Genomic DNA, 19,126 nt, shown 5'->3' with positions numbered 1-19,126 from the left:
AGTACTTTTACAAAAATGCTTTTATATATTTTTTGATATTTCATTCGATTTGGATTGGATCTAATCCTTAATGGATTGGATTGGATTTGGTGTGGAATAAATTAGGTTCAATCCATTTATAAATGGACTCACATTGGACTGGATCGAGTTTGACTAAATTCATTCAATTTACACCTCTGCAGTCACAAATGCCATTTCATGGATAGCAATGGCTCTTTGTAGACTTGGCAAAAAGTTGACCCAACCTGCGAACCCGACCCAACCTAACCCGAAAAATAGGGTTAGGGTCTCATATTAAGCTACCCGAATGCGAAAACGATTGTCAAGTATAATTGGGATTATTTGTGCATTGTTAGAAGTTTCCACTCTTTAATTTTTTCTATTTTACTCTTTAAATTGTTAAATATTAAAATTTTTATTTTATATTTGGAATTTTAAGGTTAATTCTTTTAATTTTGACATTTTTCTTTATTTTTTTTAAACTTCAATTATTTTTCGGGATGTGTCAACCCTAACCCGAATATTTAGGGTTAGGGTCTAGCATTTGACAATCCAACAGAAATTCAACCCGACTCGATATCAACGCGAAATAACTTGACCCAACCCACCCAACCCAATTGCTAGATATAGCTCTTTGTTATGTGAAAAATTATGGATTCAATGAAAGTTTGAAACTTTTTGGAGGGACAATTGATTTTTGGAGCTAAATAGTTTTATTTTCAACTCTCATTTATGTCATGTTTTCTTTTAATAATTTTCTCATAAACCAAATGATGGAAAATGAAGACTTCACACTTTCTCATCCCATCCCATCCCATCCCACAAACCAAACAGTGCCTGAGGGTTTTTCGGTGTTTCGCCTTTCACGTTCACCCTCAATAAGCCGTCTTCGTTGCCAAAAAACTGTCTTCACAATGGCAGATGCAAGTGCCCAACTGCAGCCATCAAAAACCAACCGAACTCAGCATCCCTAAAACCCTAATTCTACTCTGTTAAGAGCCATTTTTTCCTAACCTCTATATCTTTCTCGTTTGCTTTATGGCTCTTTCTCTCCATCTCTCTCTAGTAAACACAGCTTTTTATACTTAACTTATTCTTTCTCATCTTCGGTTTCTCACAGCAATGGCGGCAGATGTAGTCATTGAACGAGAACCGGCGAAATCCTGCTGTGCAGTGGTAATGTTTTCCTTCTGACATTTGATAGTCACGTATTCAAGTAGTTCTGTTTGTACTAAATCTCTTCGTTTTCCCCTATTTGGATTAGTTGAAAGAAAGATTCTTGAAGTCTGAAGAGAAAAGGAACGCTCTTCGGCAAGCTGTGAAACTTCTGGAGCATCAAATTGATAAGCTTCAATCTGAGAATCTCAATCTGAAAAAATGTAAGTCGATGCAACTTTCTTCCGTTTTGTTCATTCGGTTCTTCTTTCTTTGAAATTTGTTTTACTCTTCAAGTTCAAGGTACGGATTTGCAAAAGAAATTTTGGTTTTGGTGTGGATTGATAGGGCAAGATAGTACGAATAATTATATTTTGGCTCATATATTTTGTTTCTGAAGACTAGATGTGGCTCAATTGCATTAACAAGAATTGTATATTTGGTTCGCAGCCTATGAGGAGGAGCGAGCTCGAGCGGAATTAGAGAGAGAGGCAAAAGTGAAAGAATCTACTATTAAAGTTGGTTTGGAGAACGAGGTCTCTAATTTGAAGTCTGAGATCGCTCTGTTACAGAGCAAAGGAGGTTCACGGGACGAGGATCTAGATAGGGAAGTGATACAGCTCCGAACCTGTGTTTCAGAAGATGAGGTGAAGATAAACCAAATCAAGGAGCTTCTTGAGAAAGAGAAAAAGAAGGCCGATGCAGAGAAAAAGAAGGCTGATGCAGAGAAGAAAAAAGCTGCAGAGGCATGGAAAATGGTGAAGGCAGAAAAGACTAAGGCAGAAGAACAGAAGAGGCTTGCTGATGTTGAAAGGAGTAGGGCTGAAGATTATATCCGTCGCTTGGAAGCATCAAAGCAAGAACTCAATGAAGCAAAGGGAAAATTGAATTCTGAAATATCCAAGACTGAAGATGCAAACCGGAGGCTTGAAGCTGAGAAGCAGAAGGTTAATAAAGAGAAAAAACGTGCAGAATCAGAAGTTGAGAAAACAGAAGAGATGAGAAAGTGTGCTGAAGCACAAAGGAAGAAAGCAGCAGAAGAAAAAAATCGTGCTGAGGATTTTTCTCAGAAGCTGGAGGAGGAGAGGCGAAGGAATGAGGCCTTACAGAAGGAGATATTGGAAACTAAATCGCGTATGAAAATGGAAAAGATGCCTCCTGTTCCATTTGATCTGGAGGTACATACTACAAATGGAAATATCAAGGTTCTAGAAAAGCAACTGAAGCTCAAAAAGATGCAGGTAAAGCATGCCAAAAGACAGGCTAAACTTGAAAAAGTTCAAAAGAATTTATTACAACAAGAAGTCCATCGTTTGAGGCAGGAATTTTCCCAATTCAATCATCGCCTGAACATATTGGATGGCTGTTGCTCTCACAGTAGGGAAGGTTTAGATGGTTCAGCAAAGGTTCGTATTTTTGTTCTACTTGAAGCCACAATCAGCTTGCATTCTTAATCTGAGTTAGAAGATGTGGTTTGATTCCGAAACAATATACAGGTTCCTGCAAATTGGAAAAAAATATATTAAAACCAAACTTTGGTTAAGATGAAAGTTTGAATGAAGAAACATAAGAAAAATGATACCTTCATTATTGGTTGTGGTTTGTTTTCCTATGACACATGGTTGCCAAAGTGCTCCGGCATCACAAATATTGGGTAGATTAGTCCTGTAATAATATGGAAAATTTTGCAGCAAACCCTGCACTAATGGTGATTCTTAACATTTTGTTTTTGTGGAACATTAGTGCTATTTAGTATGTTTTCACCAAGCAGGCAAGCAAAGCTAACAAAGTTATTTTCTCTTGTAGTCTTCTTACATTTTCTAAAGTATGGCTGATGTGAAGGTTGTCTTATAGATACCAATAGAAAAAATGTTGCCTTCTAGATCATGGAAGCAGGACCATCCATTTTTCTTATTTAAAATGTTGCACCAAGTATTTGGAAAAAGAATAATGCATGATTATGTTACCTGAAGCATCAGGTAGAAAACAACTTGAATATATGCAAACTGGTTTGAATTATATTGATTAACCCTAAGTTGCTTATGGATCAACTAGTCTAGCTGTTGTTGAGTAGCTTCTTCATTATTATCAGTACCCTGGAATTGCTGCAAGGGAATGGTTAATTATTATCAGTACCTCAGACATACTGCATGGGAATGGTTAATTATTATCAGTACCTTGGACATACTGCATGGGAATGGTGGAGGAGGCAGTGGCAAGTTGCCTTTTCCACTTCGCGTCATGGGTCATCTCTGCTTCTTCTCTACCAAGTATGATTCTGGCCTAGCTGCTGTTTGTGAGCCTGCTTTGCGCCATTTGCCAACTAGTCTTGCTGTCAATGTTGCTTGTTGGAGTTTGATCACATAGTCTACCAAGTCTTCAATATTGTCTTGCCTGATGTTTCGCTGGTCTACTTTTGTTACGTGCCCTTCTGTGACAAACCATTTTCTTAGAAACTTATTGAAAAGGTCATCCCATGACCAGTGATTTAAAAGGCGCACGCCTTGGCACACAAGTGAGGTGAATTTTGGGGTATGCGCCTCACCCAGGTCCTAGGTGCATCCCTTTCAAAAGGCGCACGCGTGCGCCTTTTTAAAATTTTGTGCTTTTTGTTTTTTTTTTGAGTCTAACAGCTGGGTGTTTTTTATGTGAGAAATAGGAATTTCAGACCCTAACATAGACTTATTCGGGCTTGCCTCGAGTGGCGTGGTACAAAGGCAACTCATAGAATCAAGAATTCAAGTTTGCTTCAGACCCTACTTTTGAAAATGCTTTATATGTTTGCTTTTATTTTTAAATTTTCATTTGAATACGCTTTACATGTTATGTTTATGTATTTTAATTTTAGATAATAGGTTTTTTAAAACATTTATTTTAAAATTTAAGTTTATATTTTTACTAACATTATGTTTAATATTTTTTGATTTTTTTTTTTGCATTTTTAGTTTTTTTGGCATTTTTTTTGAATTTTCTGACTTTTTTGATTTTTTTAACTTTTTTTTTTTTTGTAATTTTGCGCCTTGCTTAAAAAGGCGTGCGCCTTGCACCTCAGGCGCAAATTGTCCCTTGCGCTTTTAAAACACTGCCCATGACTGAATACTGTTTGGAGCTAGATTGACGAACCACGTATAAGCTTTTTGCTTGTAAGAGTCTTGCAGAATTCCCTTACCTTCAACTCCCCATTTGTGGGATATGGTCCCAAGGCATCCTCAATTTGCTCATATACACACAAGCACTTCTATTCTGTCCATCGTAGAGTTGCCATTTTTGTGGCAGAACATACCCTTGTAGATAGAGTTTTTGAGCAATGTTGAGCGGAAATGTCTTAGTACAGTCTAGTCTTGGGCTTGCCAGTAATTGTACCTGCAAAAATAGAACGCAAATGCTCGAATATTTCTTCCTTACTCATGCCCTGCAATTGCATCGGAAAGTGTCTAGCTAAAGGATTCCACTAAACAAGGGGATAGGATTGTTTACTGATGCCCCTTTGAGTCATGTTCCCGTAAACACCCCTTCCCTCAAGGTAACTTTGTTCCTATGTTTTCGGGTACTAATGTTGGCATTGGTGAACTTGTAGATATCCTAGCTTTAGTCCAACCTATCGAAGAACCATTGAATACAGAAGGTGCAAGTGAAAGAAGGGTAGAAAGCAGAGATAGTGGTCCAAATAGAGGAGAAAGGGAGATTGGGGAGAAGGAGAGAGTGGTTGGGGGGGAAGGGATAGAAGGGGGTAGGGATCCATGAGAGTGGTGTAAAGTAGATAAGGCTATAGGACTGATGAGGAGATTCCATTAAGATAGTGGGCAGACAGAATGAGTTTGAAGATCACCAACCAGGTTTAGGAAAAACTCTTGTAAAGGAAGGAGCTGTGGAAGAGAAAAAACGGAAGAGGAAAGTAAGCAAGGTGGAAAAACTCAAAGATGATTGGAACAAGGGAGAGGAGTTTAGTGAGAGAAGTGGGAGAAGGAAAGGCAGTGGGTAGAGTTTTAAAGATAAAGGGTTTTAGTAATTTAGACAAGTAAATGAAAATAATTAGATGGAATGTAAGAGGATTGGGGAGTGCAAGGAAATGAAGAATTATTAAGGATGTTGTTAGGAGGGAAAAGCCAGATTTGGTGTTGCTGCAGGAATCAAAGGTACAAGAAATCAATAGAAGATGGGTAAGGAGTATTTGGGGAGGGAGAGGTATAGGGTGGGCTCAAGCCCCTTCTTGGTGTAAGTCGGGGTCAAGGGGTATTATTAGCCTTTGGAATAAAGAATCTGTCGAATGTTTAGAGGAGTTGATTGACAGATTTTCAGTCTTCGTGAAATTGAAGAGCGTGGATGACAATTTTGTTTGGGTTGTAAAAAATGTTTATGGGCCTACATCATATAGGGAAGGGAATAATTGTGGGAAGAATGGACTGATATATGAGGACTCTAGCTAGGCCTGTGGTGTTTAGGAGCTGATTTCAATGTGATTAGATATATATCCAAGTCTAACCCTAGACGACAGGTAACCAATAGCATGAGGAAGTTCAATAGGCTGATAGGCCCGTGGAGTCTTCGTGAAATTGAAGAGCGTGGATGACAATTTCGTTTGGGTTGTAAAAAATGTTTATGGGCCTACATCATATAGGGAAGGGAATGAATTGTGGGAAGAATGGACTGATATATGAGGATTCTAGCTAGGCCCGTGGTGTCTAGGAGGTGATTTCAATGTGATTAGATATATAGCCAAGTCTAGTAACCCTAGACGACAGGTAACCAATAGCATGAGGAAGTTCAATAGGCTGATAGAGACGTTGGAGTCGAATGAAATTGCAAATGAACAAAATAAATTTACTTGGACCAATTGCATGGAGAATTCTATGTGCTCAAAATTGGATAGATTTCTTGTTTCCTCAGATTGGGAGGAGCACTGGGATAAATTGATTGGTAGAATTCTTCCAAGGCTAACTTTAGATCACTGGCCAATTTGTCTTTGTCAAGAATTAAATGGTGGAGGGCCAACCCCTTTTCGATTTGAGAATATGTGGCTCATTGTTCCAGAGTTTGTACATATGGTGAGAGAATGTTGGGAGGAGGATTTTTCCTAGGTTGATTGGGAAGGGATTAGATTCTATAAGAAACTTCAAAATCTGAGAGCAAAGATTAAAGAGTGAAATCTTGACAAATTTAAAAGAATTGAAGAAAGAAAATTAGCATTGATAAGCCAAATTGAAGAAATTGATAAAAAAGATGGCAGGATGAGAAAAAGAGAAGAGAGTAAGATTGAAAGAAGATTTGGAAATTATAATGTTGAGAGAGTAGATGACTTGGAAGTAAAAATCAAGAATGAGATGGATCAAAGGAGACGATAATACAAATTATTTTCACAAGATAGCAACTAAGAAGAATTGTCTCAATGTTGGAACTAGAAGAAGGTACCGTGCAACCACTCAACATGAAGACATTGCTAAGGCCTTTGTGGATCATTTTAAATCAATTTATAGGTGGCTGGTTTCTAGGAGATGGAAGATAGAGGGTTTGGATTGGCCAGTTTTGGAGAGACCTTAGAGCAGAGAGTTGGGGAGAAAATTTGAAGAGGAAGAGGAAAAGAATGCTGTATTCTCTATGGATAGGTCTAATGCACTAGACCCTGATGGTTTTATCTTGGCCTTTTATCAGGACTGTTGGGAATGGGTGAAAGGGGATCTTATGAAATTGTTTGAGGAATTTTCTTTTTGATGATTAATGTTTGAGGAATTAATTATAAAAAAATAATGTTTGAGGAATTTTTCGTAGAGGGATTATCAAAACATGGGTATCAATGCAACTTTCATTGCCCTGATCCCTAAGAAATCTTGTGTTTGCCACCCTAAGGACTTCAGAACAACTAGTTTGGTGACTAGCCAGTATAAGATTCTTACCAAGGTACTCTCTTCATTTAAAAAAGGCCTTTCCTTTAATTATCTCATAGTTTCAAGGAGCTTTTATTCAAGAGAGGCAAATCTCTGGTCAAATACTTATGGCTAATGAATGTGTTGAAGAGTTTCGAAAATCAGGAAGAAAGGGGATTGTGTGGACAAGTTAGATCCGGAAAAGGCCTATAATTTTGTGGATTGGGATTTTTTGCTTGAAGTGATGAAGAAGAGTGGGTTTGGTGATAGATGGTGCAAATGAATAAGAGGGTGCATGCAAACCTGCCACTTTTTAGTATTGGTTAATAGGGGTAGTCAAAGATTTTTTTGGTTCCTGCAAAGGGTGAGACAAGGGGATCCCCTTCCCCCTTTTTGTTTACTCTCATCACAAAGGTGTTCAGCAGATTGATCTTTAGAGCAGATAGGGTGGGGTTAATAAAGGGTTGGATAGTTGGAAGAGATAATGTGGAGGTAATTCATCTTCAATTTGCTGATGATATCATTATTTTTTATGAAGTTGAGGGTGAGTAAGGGGATACAAGTTTTAAATTGTTGGGGAGCTTCTTTGAGTGTGTTGAATCTCAAGGTGAATCTAAACATGCGTGTCGTGGCAGGGGTTAATATGGAGCAAGAAGAATTAGGATTGTGGGTAGGAGAGTTAGGGTGCTTGACAACTGATTGGCCATTGAAATATTTAGGGCTTCCTCTTGGTGCAAAACCTAGAACCTTAGCTTTTTGGAACTCTGTAGTGGAAAGGTTTGAAAAGAAATTGGTAGTGTTTAGTATGTCCTTTGCCATTGTAAAGAGGGTTGAGAAAATTATTTGGGATTTTCTATGGTAACCGAGGGGTGGGGGGTGGGGAGAAGAAAGATCACCTTGTTAGGTTACTTATCAAAAAAAGGATCGCCTAGTTAGGTGGGAATTGGTGTGTCGAAGGAAGGATTGTGGTGGGTTAGGTTTAGATGAATCAAAGAAAGAACATGGCTCTATTAGGTAAGTGGTTGTGGAGATTTTTGAGAGAAACAGATAAATTGTGGCATAAGGTGGTGGTCAGCATTCATGGTCTCTCCAAGAATGGTTGGGATAATGGAGTGTCTAACAGAGTGTCCAGCACATCTCCTTGGAAAGCTATTCATAAGGTTCTCCTGCATTTTCTTAATCACATCAAGTTTGACCTCAACTCTGGTAACAAAATTAAATTCTGGGAAGATCCATGGGTGGGTAAGGCTCCTTTAAAGGAGGTATTCCCTTCGTTGTTTGCTCTCTCATCTTTCAAAGGCAAACCCATTTCTGAATTTGTAACTCCCTCTTCCCCTGGTTCTGGTTTTGGTTGGAATTTGGGCTTCTGTAGGAATGTAAGATATACAGAATTGGACTTTGATTCAGATCTCCTACAAATTCTTGATAGGGTTTTCTTTGATGACAGTAAGGAGGATAGCTGTATTTGGTCTAGTCATCCTTCAGGGGTGTTCAGTTGTGCCTCTTCCTTTAATTCTTTGTCTTCTTCAGTTGCTTCCCCTTGGCCTTTCCTAGTCAAAGAGGTTTGGTGCTGTCCTGTTGCTCCCAAAGTGGGTGCCTTTTTCTGGAGGTCTTCCATTGTGCTATTAGTACTTCTGACTTGTTGCAGAGGAAGAGCCTTGGCTGATATCTATCCCTAAATTGGTATATTTTGTTCGAATCTAGTTGTGAAACTGTGTATCTTCTAATTTCCTGCCCGTGTGCTTGCTGTATTTGGGATTGGTTCTTTTCTCTTTTTGGTTGCAGGTGGAACAGTCCAAATAGTCTGGACAAGTTGTTTGATGCTACTACTTTCAGGTGGCCAAAAAGAAAGGGGAGATATGGAAATGTACAAGGGCTGCAGTCCTATTTACAGTTTGGGAGAAAAGAAATTTAAGAATTTTTTGAGGGAAGAGAGGAAGCAAAGAATTATTGATAGAAAGCATCGTGGTAAAGGTGGCACATTGGGTGAGATCATTGAGTTTATTCTTGGTCACTCTTAATGATATAATCAGATTGTGGGGCACAGTTGAAGCTTCATCATCCTCAAAAATTAAAATCCTAAGAGAATTCATCAAAAAAAATCCTAAGCGATTGGGACCCATATTAAAACGGATTCTTCAAACTGAATTTTGATGGTAGTAGTTTTGGCAACCCGGGTCCGTTTGGAATTTTTTATGGTAATAAGGGATGTAAATGTACTAATCTTGGCTTTGTTCTCAGGACTGCTTGGGGTAGGGGATATGACAACAGCTGAGTTGAAGACAGTGTGGTATTTGGGATTCAAAAAGCCATGGAGTTGGGGGTAAGGAGGCTGATAGTTGAAGGAGACTCTAAAGTTGTAATGAGCTGGCTAAAACGAACTGAGAAGACTCCTTGGTGCTTCAAAAATGAAATCAGAAAGTTTAGGAGTCTGTCAAAGGATATGCAGTTGGTTCTTCAATGGATCCCAAGATCAGCCAGTGGTTTAGCAGATCACTTAGCAAGGCAAGGGGTAAACAGGGAAAAGTGCTTCTGGACTAATTTGTAAAGTTAAAAGTTAAAGATCTGTTAGCTGATGTCCTATGGTCAAGTTTGTGTAGGGTAGCTGAGGCTACCTTAAAGCTGTAGCTTTATCTTTTTATTGATAAAGTGTTTTGGCTAGTTTTCTGGTTCACTGCATCCATCTTTTCACCCATGGTATCTCTCAAATGTGTAGATTGAAGGGGACTCAAAACTGATGTGGGATGGTTAATAGACCCAGATTCTATAATTTGGTGCTATTGAGACGAGATCAAGAAATTTAAATGGCTTACCAGAAATATGAATGTGAGGATACAGTGGGTGAGAATATCGGCTAATGGAATGATGGATGTTTTAGCTAAGCAAGGGGTGAATAGAAATTGTTTGTATTGGGATCAAATGTGATATGTATTTTATTGGGAGAGGTAGCATTTTGTGCCTCTCTAAGGGATGCCTGTAAAGCTTTCAGTTATTGATTCTTTTTGATAAACTTTCAGTTATTGATTATTGGGAGAGCTAGCATCTTGGTGTTCAGTTCTTCTCTTGGGTGATTCATTATCACATTCCCCTTGTTACATTCTTTTTTGTGTTTAATGAAATCTTTATCTTTTAATGAAAACTTTCAGTTTTGAAAAACCATTTTTCATTACTGCTTTGTTGGGTAGATGCCTTTGGCATGTCAACACTGAAACTAAAAGTTTGTGGTGTATACTTGTAGCAGAGAAATATGGCGTGAATTATACCAATGTCATCATTGGGATTGGAATTGGAATTGAAATCCCCTGGAATCAGAACTGGAATTGCCTATTTTCAACGCTTGTTTGGTTCAGTGGGAATTAGAGCTGGATCCCAATTGTTTCTGTTTGGTTCATCAGGATACTGGAACTGGAATCAACCGAAGTTTTTCAGTTTTGTATTAGTTTATTAATATTTTATTATTATTTAATTATTACTCTAGTATTTCATTATTGATTTATTAATATTTGATTACAAGTTTATTAATAATTTATTATTATTTAATAATTACAATCTTAGAATCTTATTCTATAATTTTTTGAATATTTTATTAATACATTATTTTATTATTACTTTACTAATATTTTATTACTAGTTTAGTAATAATTTATTATTTTTACTATATTTTATTGTTATTTTCTTATTAGTTTTGTTAATATTTTATTATATTTGTTTTATTATTTTAATATTAATTTATTATCACTTAATTATTAACACATTATGATTTTATTATACAATTATTAATATTTTAGTATTTGTTATTAATTTATTAATATTTTATTATAGTACTATAATCTATTTCTATTTTATTAATAGTTTATTAATAATTTATCATTTTATTAATTAATTAATGTATCACTATTTTATTATTGCATCCATTTTAGGGAACCAAACACACCCTTAGTTGCCCTCTGGATTACTGTACAGAATCTGATTGCAGAAAGGGCTGTAAATAATTCTTGTTTTTTTTTTTGATAATTGAAATGATTTTATAAATCAGCAATAAAAATAGTACAAAGTCCTCTTGGAAAGGTACGAGTTGCAACCTCTCCGGGATGGTTAAGTACAAATTTCCGAATTAATAACAACTTACATAGAAGCACAAAAAAGATCTTCCCTAGAAACCCCCTGTTTGGCTAGAGCATCAGCCAAAGAATTAGCAGACTACTAACCCATTTTTCCTCAACTCTCATATTGCTGGTTAGCCACTTTACTTTTTTGATGAGATCTTTGTAGCTCCAAATGGTGGTATCCAAGTTTAGGAGCCACCTGGGTATCACTTGAGAGTCCCCTTCAACTAGGAGATGCTCCACCCCAAGCTGGTTGGCGATCTGAATTCCTTGTACTGCAGCAAGTATTTCTGCCCTTGTGGAATCCCCCACTCCCATCGGTCCTGAGAATAGGGAAATTATGTTAGTGTCCTTATTTCTCAGGATACCCCCTATACCTGAAGGCCCGTGATTGCCTTGGCTGCTTCCATCAAAGTTCAGCTTAATGACACCTTCCAAAGGCGGAACCCATTATGACAGAATTCTATCTTTCTTTGTTGAAGTGTTGGCTATTACTAGCCAATTTCTCCACAAATCATCAAATGAGAAGTCATCAAAGATATCCATAGTTTTCAGCCAAAGGATTGCTCTTGTTAGGATACAATCCTTCATTTCATTTAACCCTCTTTCATTCTCTAAAAAAATTCATGCATTCCTTTCCTCCCAAAAAGTCCATAGAGTGGCTGTCCTGACACATCTCCACATGACCTTACCTCTTCTAGTGTGCCAAACAAAGACAAATGGGTTGAATAACAAGCTTAAATCAGAAGGCAGAGACCACCTACCTCCAAATAGACAAAGGCTCCACCTCCATATAGCTGTAGCAAAGGAATAGGAGATCAACAAATGGACACAGTCCTCATTCTTGGCCTTACACAAGGAACACCTATTTGGGGAAAGACAAAGCGAGGGTCTCTTTTTCTGTAAGTTTTCCAAAGTATTGATCTTCCCATAGAAGACTTCCCAACATAATACAACAATTTTTGGGGGAATAGGTCGTGCCCAGACTTCTTTGATAGGGAATCCTTGGTAAGAGGGGGTTAGAACTGAGGGATTTTAGAAAAGAAGAGCAAGTAAAAGTACCTTTTGGAAGAGGAGTCTAAATCTGTTGATCAGAAGAAGTGGGGTCCAAGCAAACGGATTCTAGTAAATGAATTAGCTCAATAACACAATTCGACTCACCATCCCTTAACCCTCTACAAAATCCAAAGTCCCAGTTTAAAGATAAGGGGTTTAACGGGCTCAGGAGAAAAGTTGCAATTGGCTCATGTTCGTAAAGGGAAAATGAATAGAGCGAAGGGAAACAATCTTTGAGGGGTTGAGTACCCACCCAAATATCCTCCCAGAAAAGAATAGCATTACCAGAACAAGCATCATACCTGATGAATCTGAGGAAGAGAGGGAGAATACCATGTATAGCCTTCCAAGGTGTAGTAAGGGTAGCTCGACGAGATATCTCTCGGGGCCATCTCCATAGCCACTTCCCTAGAAGGGCTACATTCTTCAACACTATGTTCCCTATCCCTAAACCCCCTTCTTCCTTTGGTTTGTTAACTATCTCCCATCTGATCAAGTGATCATTTTTCACCTCTCCTGGTTCCCATAGAAAGTCCCTCATTCTCTCTTCCAGTTTCATAGCCTCCCTTAGAGGAATCCTGAACACAGAAAGGAAGTAGGTTGGAAGGTTGGCAAGTGTAGCCTTAATTAAAGTCAGCCTACTCCCTATTGAAATGTAAATAATTATTGTTAATGAATATAATACTTTTACCTTTTCACAAAAAAAGAACACTCCATTTTTTAATGGCAAGCTGACATTTTCCCATCCACCAAATGATACTTAAGTACATCCTTCCAGCCCTTCTAAAGAAGATTTCATTGTAGTTTCTCTGTTCTGTTAGTGACGTAGACTGGATGGCTGATTGCATACGAGAAGCTTGGGTGCTTGGTCTTTCAGGCAGTATTTAAGGGAAATTTTGATTTTAACTCAGGAGATTGGGGTGCAGGTCAAGTGGAAAAGAAGTTCAGCAAATGGTATTGCTGATGTTTTAGCAAAACAGGGAGTAAATAGGGAGGCTTTGTTCTGGGCTGTTTTGTAAGAATCTTTCATGAAGGTTCTCCACCATTCTTTCGGTGGTGACAGTTGTACTTAAATTATTCTAACCAATGAAAGTTACTGTTTCTTACAAAAAAGGATTAGTTGACTGGCACACTTTTAACAAGGGTGATGTACCTTCCTTGGAGAGGTAGCAGCATTTCTAACATGCAATCCCTTATGCATTCTTTCCAGCACTTGGTCCTATATAGATAGATTTGGATGCACATATTGTTCCCAGAGGTAGACCTATGCAATTTGTTAGGGAGATTTCCTAATTTGCATCCAAGTGTTACCTCTAGATCTTCCATATTGTTCACTGACCCTACCATTGTGCTTTCCTCTTTGATAGGTTGATATGAAGATCAGATATTGCCTCAGACTGTCCAAGGTTGCATCTGAGATAGAGCATCTGAAACTGAGAGGCACCATGAAGGAACAATATGTCATCCACAAATTGGAGTAGATTAAATTTAGATAGGTAATCTCCTGCTTAGGAACCTTCTATGTAACCCCCACTGCCTGGACTTAATGCCAATATGACTGAGTGATTCTATTACACATGAAATAAGATGAATAAAAGAAGAAAAAATAGATCTCCCTACCTAAGAACATGCAAGAAAGGATCAAAATTTCGTCACGTATCGGCTGATACGGGCCGTATCAGAGCCTTCCCGATACGCCCCCACAGGGGGTGTTTCGGGTCGGTAAGTGGTTCAGCGGTTAGACCGGCCTTAAACCAGCCCCTCTGAACCAGTTTCAAAAAAAAAAAAACACATAAAAAACAGTACCGATACAGGCTGATACGCCCTACCAGCGTATCGCCCTGTATCGATATTTTGAACCTTGCATGCAAGTTTCTTCTATGACACAATCATAAGCCTTTTCCATGTGGACATGTGTTAAAGAGGTTGGAGTACATTGGTGCCCCTGTATAGCTCTTTCTTTCATTTCTTATTTATTTATTTTTGTAATTAGCTTCTTGTATGGCACAACTTCTTGCTGTGGTTATGTTTTCTTTTTAATCCAATAATTTACTGTTTTTTCAACAAAAAATTCCATGTGGACATTGCTAATGGCCCTCTTTTTTTTGATAGTAAAAGGAAACAATTTTGTCATGGCAATGTCATTTCCAATGAGCATCAAGTATTTTCCTTCCTTTCAAAAAGCACCTTGACAGGGGGAAGATAATGAAGCTGAGAAAACTTTTCATTACCTTTTGCCTTTTTTTGCCAACAATTTGTATATGCTACCAATGAGACTGGTTTCAAATCCTGTAGTTTTGAGTTTGCTTTCTTTTCAAAAACCAAGATGATAGCAGCATTGAGCCTTTGTTTGAATGATCTAGTTAAGTGGTTTCAAAATACCATATTGCAATATACTCCAGTATATCATGAAGAAAGTCGTGGTAAATCATCAGGCCTTAGGCGCTCAAACTTTACTCCCCCCAAGTCATTAGGGCTTCCGACTCCTTTAAGAATAGCTTTTCCAAGTCTTTTGCTTATTGGTTTGTCATGTTTTGGAAGCCTAATCCATCCAGCCTTGTCTTCTTTTCCATGACTCATGATATAATCATATAGAGAGACTTGTAATAGAAAATGATTAGGAGATCAGAAAATTGTTTGTCATGTTTTGGAAGCCTAATCCATCCAGCCTTGTCTTGTTTTCCACGACTCATGATATAATCATATAGAGAGACTTGTAATAGAAAATGATTAGGAGATCAGCAAATTGTTTAACTGATACCTTGGCTGCTTGGCAAAGCAAGGGACCTTCAGGGATGATATGTTTTGGGCTGTATTGTAATATTTGAGATAAATTCTGGGGTCAACACTCTTGTTGTGTGTGGTTGACAGTTGTACTCCTTTTACTACTTCATTAATGAATGCTACTGATTCCAATAAAAAAAGAAAATGATTCTCTTGCCCCTCCAAGTTGGATATGCACCTTTTTATGCAGTTTCCTCAGTTTCTAGCATTTTTTTTTTTGGTTTTATGGAAGAATTGGAAGAATTTGGTATTATTGTTAACCATCTTTTAACCAAGCAACTCTTATAAATTGTCTCCATTTGGTTTTCTCTTGATAGCTTAACTTTTCAATTTTTTTTTCTTGGTATAACACTGGCTTATCCTTTCTTCCAGTGTTTTAAAAGGCACACGTCTAGGCAAGGTGTTAAGTAAACACCTGGAGGTGCACAGTATAGAGGACTATAGATGCTTAAGGTGTATGCCTCCAGCATAGTTAGAGGCATAAGAAACATGCATTTCTATTGTGCTTCATACAGCTTTATTAATAGGCATCAAATATATACAAGATAACATACACTTTTTAGAGAGAACATTTTTACGGTGGGGTTGCATATCGGACCATGTAATATAATCCAAATACACATGGAGTGTAACCTGATAGCACCGATGTGCATGTTGCTTGAACGAGGACGTCAGATTCTTCAGGTGATGGTGGTTTGTGAGTCCTTGACAATTTGCCTCGGCGGTGGCATGGATAGGCCACTGGCCATGGGATTAGTAGGAGATCAAGACATGAATAGGACTTGGCCTATCGCTTGGGCCAAGGCATGAGTAGGGTGTCTCATGAACGGATTAGGTGGGCTTATCCATATGCTCATGGAGGCATGGACATTACTGTTACTTTATTATGATGACCAACTGCACCTATTCCTTTTCTCATTTCTCTTTTTGGAAGCAGAGTTTTTATCCTTATTTTGTGGTGAGATCACCATGCTACTAGGGCTATGATTAGACATAGGTCTTGGCCTTACTCCTTGAGAGATATTTGGAAAGTTCTCAAGTGTCAATACTCTTGTGATTTCTAAGCAGACTTCACACTTTCTTCAGAGGTTTCATGTGAGCTTTACCTTGATATGGGCTAAATCATGAATCTCCAGCTCCAATTTGATTTTATAAGTATCCATGATGAGACCTCCAAGAAAGTGCCCATATCCATGAGACCTCTGATTTGATGTTATGAGTATCCAATACTGTTATGATTTCTGGATTCTGTAGGATTAGGGGAAGCCCATATACCAGACCATGGGGTCATCTACCTGTATTTTGAAAGGTTCATTTGAGGAGCATCCTGTGTCTGCACTCTAATAATCTAGTTGGAGCTTTATTCTTCCCATTAACCAGGCTCATCTCTTAATTGTTCTTTTTGCATCATGCTCTGATTGGGGAGTAAACAAAGAAATAGGTTGTGAATTTAGCATTTTTACTTTTGCTGGTTTCCACACTGCTTCTTCTAAGTTTTCACATCCCCAACAAATGATACTCTACCTTCAAAGCATATGGAATTTTACTTATGTTTTTTTATTGAATTTTCTATGTCATCTTGCAGGCCAATGACAACTTAAATCTTCAACTGTTGAACTTGAAAAACAAACTATCTGGTACAGAACCATGGAACTTATATCAGCAAAGTAAAATTGAGCTTGGGCGACCTCATTACACAATCAATGATGACTTCGAAAATCTTGGGTCAACACCAGAATGTACTGGCCCATTTTTTCCAATATCTGGAGAGAGCTTTACTGAACCAGTCTCAGTCTCAGGTATTAGTTCTGAATTGCAGTCTCTGATTGGAGGATCTGTCAGAAACAAGTCACAGAGTTCTTGCATGTATTCCACTACTGCTTCCTTTTCTGATAGAGAGTTGGTAGGGTCACATGGAAGAGGTTCTTTTTCTGTAAAAACATCAGAAAAATTGGTGGAAGAGAACTCAAAACAGGGATCAGCAATTCCTGGATTTGCTGGGAAAGTTACCAAATTGAAGTCTGACAAAAAGCTTGCAGTGGTTAATGAAGATGACATAACACCAGTTCATAGAAAGCCAAAAAATCTGTGTTTGAAGTCAAATGACCATGAAAATAGTAAATCTAGTGGCAGGAAGAAGAAGAGGATGCAGGATGCAGTGGAATGTATTGAGTATTTATATTCTGAGGATAAGAGGTTGCATCTGCAGATAGAAGAAAAGTTGTCTTCATTACATGATATGTTAAATCATAAAAATAATCTGCCTCCTGCAATTTTTTCGCGAAGTAATGCAAAGCCAGCTATCTTGCAAGATGGAAAATGTCTAGTTTCTAAATCGTCTGATGACCTACATGCCAAGAACTATGGATCTAGAAAAAGGAGAAAGGTGTCTGAAAAAAATAATTTTCATCCTTGTACTGATAATGCTAAGAGTAAGCAGATGAACATGGTTGAAATTGAGGACTTTGAAGATGCAGCTGTCTACAACCTAGCTGTATCACCTGTGAATTGCTTAAGAGAAACTCATCATCCTTGCAGGGAAGAAACAATTGATGCTGTTGTGAGCAGCAAAGAAAAAGAAATATGCTTTGAAAATGTGTCTACTGGAGATTATATGAAGCTGCTGGAGTTGGATAATACTGTTGATGAGGAAAGGTATAGGATGGCAATTGAAAATCCTCTATCACCGGATTTACCTGAAATCAAAATTCCTAGCATTGAAACATTTGAAAGGGATTTCTCCATTTGTTTGTCAGAGGAGGGCATCCATAGAAAATGTGCAAATGACAATTTCATTATGTCTTGCAGCTTTGATGTCATTGATGTGGAAATTGATTCCAATCTGCATAAGGTAAAAAATTCTGTTACGTTTTTTGAACATTTAGAAAATAATGAAAATGTGTCTCATAATGCAATAGATGCTGGAAAATCTTCGGTTCCCCAGGTTGGGGGGTTGGACATGGGGATGGAGATGGCTAAACAAATTCTAATTTCTGGAACTGAGGAGACACAAATTCTTTGTGCAAGCAATTCCGGATTTAAAAATGTGAGAAATTCCAAGTATTGTGTTGTGTTTTCAAGCTCAAAGAAGGAAAGCAACATTTCTCGGATACTCTGTGCTACGGAATCTTGTTTATCTCGGAGCTCTATGGCTTCTCAGACAGATTGGGCTGTGCAAAAAATTCTGCTTGCCCTCATGATTGAGCAAAACCTTTTACCTGAGTAAGTGGATTTCTGCCATACTATTTATATATAATTTTTCTAGTATCTTATATTTCGAGGGGATCTACAATTTTTTCTTTTGTGTGTTTCTGCTAAGCTTAAACTTGCATCTTTATTATGCCTTAGTATTTCTTCTATATCCCATTTCATTTATTCAGGTCCCTTGCAAAAATAGTTTCAAAAATGAAACATCTATGGAAATTGAATTAATTCCACTTAAATGCTTTCACTTCAATGGCAACTGAAGTAAAACTTTCCTGTCCAAAATTTAGTCTAGATTTAGTAGAACTTCAGAAAGTTTCGATTGATCCATTAGAAATATTACAACCATAAAATGAAAGATACATTATTTTGGTTGAAAATTTGAAATGTAAATGTGTGTAGATTAAAACTCCAAAAGAACATAATAGATAAAGTTTGTTTTATCCAAAAATAGTAGATGATATTATACATTAAACTTAAGAAAACCAACAGGCTAGAACAGAAAAATTGAAAATAGCAAATGAACATAAATGAATGTTCGTTTGTTTTATTTACTTGTGATAGAAGATGCTGTACCTCATGGCCATGGCTATGTTCTATTTAATTATGTATGGTTTAGTTGTATAATGAGTTTTATATGTGCAATGATGCCTATTGTCTTAAGGTTCATTTTAGATTTCCAACACTTTGTTAGTTCCATAGTTTTATAATGTTCCCTCAAAGCTTCTTGATGTAGGAAAGGAAGGAGTCCCACTAACTTAGGATCTGGTGATGGATTCTGTAGGGGTAAATGAGGGCTGTGGGTGATTAGAGATGAAGGATATGAATGGAGAAATGGTTATAATGCTTACTGTTATGAAAGAATGGGAAAGAAACAGTTACATGTCCGCCCCTGCCTTCACTCAGTGGCTATATATAAGTAATGCTGGTTTCAACAAAAAAAGTTTGAGGGGCCAAGGA

The 19,126-nt window shown here is 37.6% G+C and overlaps 1 protein-coding gene across 4 annotated transcripts in view; it reads left to right on the top strand.

Annotated features, from left to right (window-relative positions):
• The first annotated feature begins 862 nt into the window (after nucleotides 1–862).
• Nucleotides 863–19,126, top strand: part of MEE22 (maternal effect embryo arrest 22) — a 33,311-nt gene continuing 15,047 nt past the window's right edge. Inside the window, exons 1-6 of one of the 4 annotated variants that reach the window (XM_088986501.1) lie at nucleotides 863–1,176; nucleotides 1,265–1,379; nucleotides 1,606–2,561; nucleotides 16,548–17,617; nucleotides 17,771–17,813; nucleotides 17,907–18,184. In XM_088986501.1, the coding sequence (XP_088842627.1) occupies nucleotides 1,123–1,176; nucleotides 1,265–1,379; nucleotides 1,606–2,561; nucleotides 16,548–17,617; nucleotides 17,771–17,813; nucleotides 17,907–18,184 (2,516 nt within the window). In that variant the 5' untranslated portion in view covers nucleotides 863–1,122. Of the gene's footprint in view, nucleotides 1,177–1,264; nucleotides 1,380–1,605; nucleotides 2,562–16,547; nucleotides 18,185–19,126 lie in introns of all 4 variants that reach the window. The other 3 variants (XM_088986491.1, XM_088986482.1, XM_088986473.1) reach the window with 3 other exon arrangements.

Source organism: Nelumbo lutea, chromosome 1 (genome assembly GCF_056320005.1).
Source record: "Nelumbo lutea isolate HS-2025 chromosome 1, American lotus-T2T, whole genome shotgun sequence".
Classification (NCBI taxonomy): domain Eukaryota; kingdom Viridiplantae; phylum Streptophyta; class Magnoliopsida; order Proteales; family Nelumbonaceae; genus Nelumbo; species Nelumbo lutea.
The sequence above is the reverse complement of the archived record's forward strand: the minus strand, read 5'-3'. Positions and strand labels throughout refer to the sequence as shown.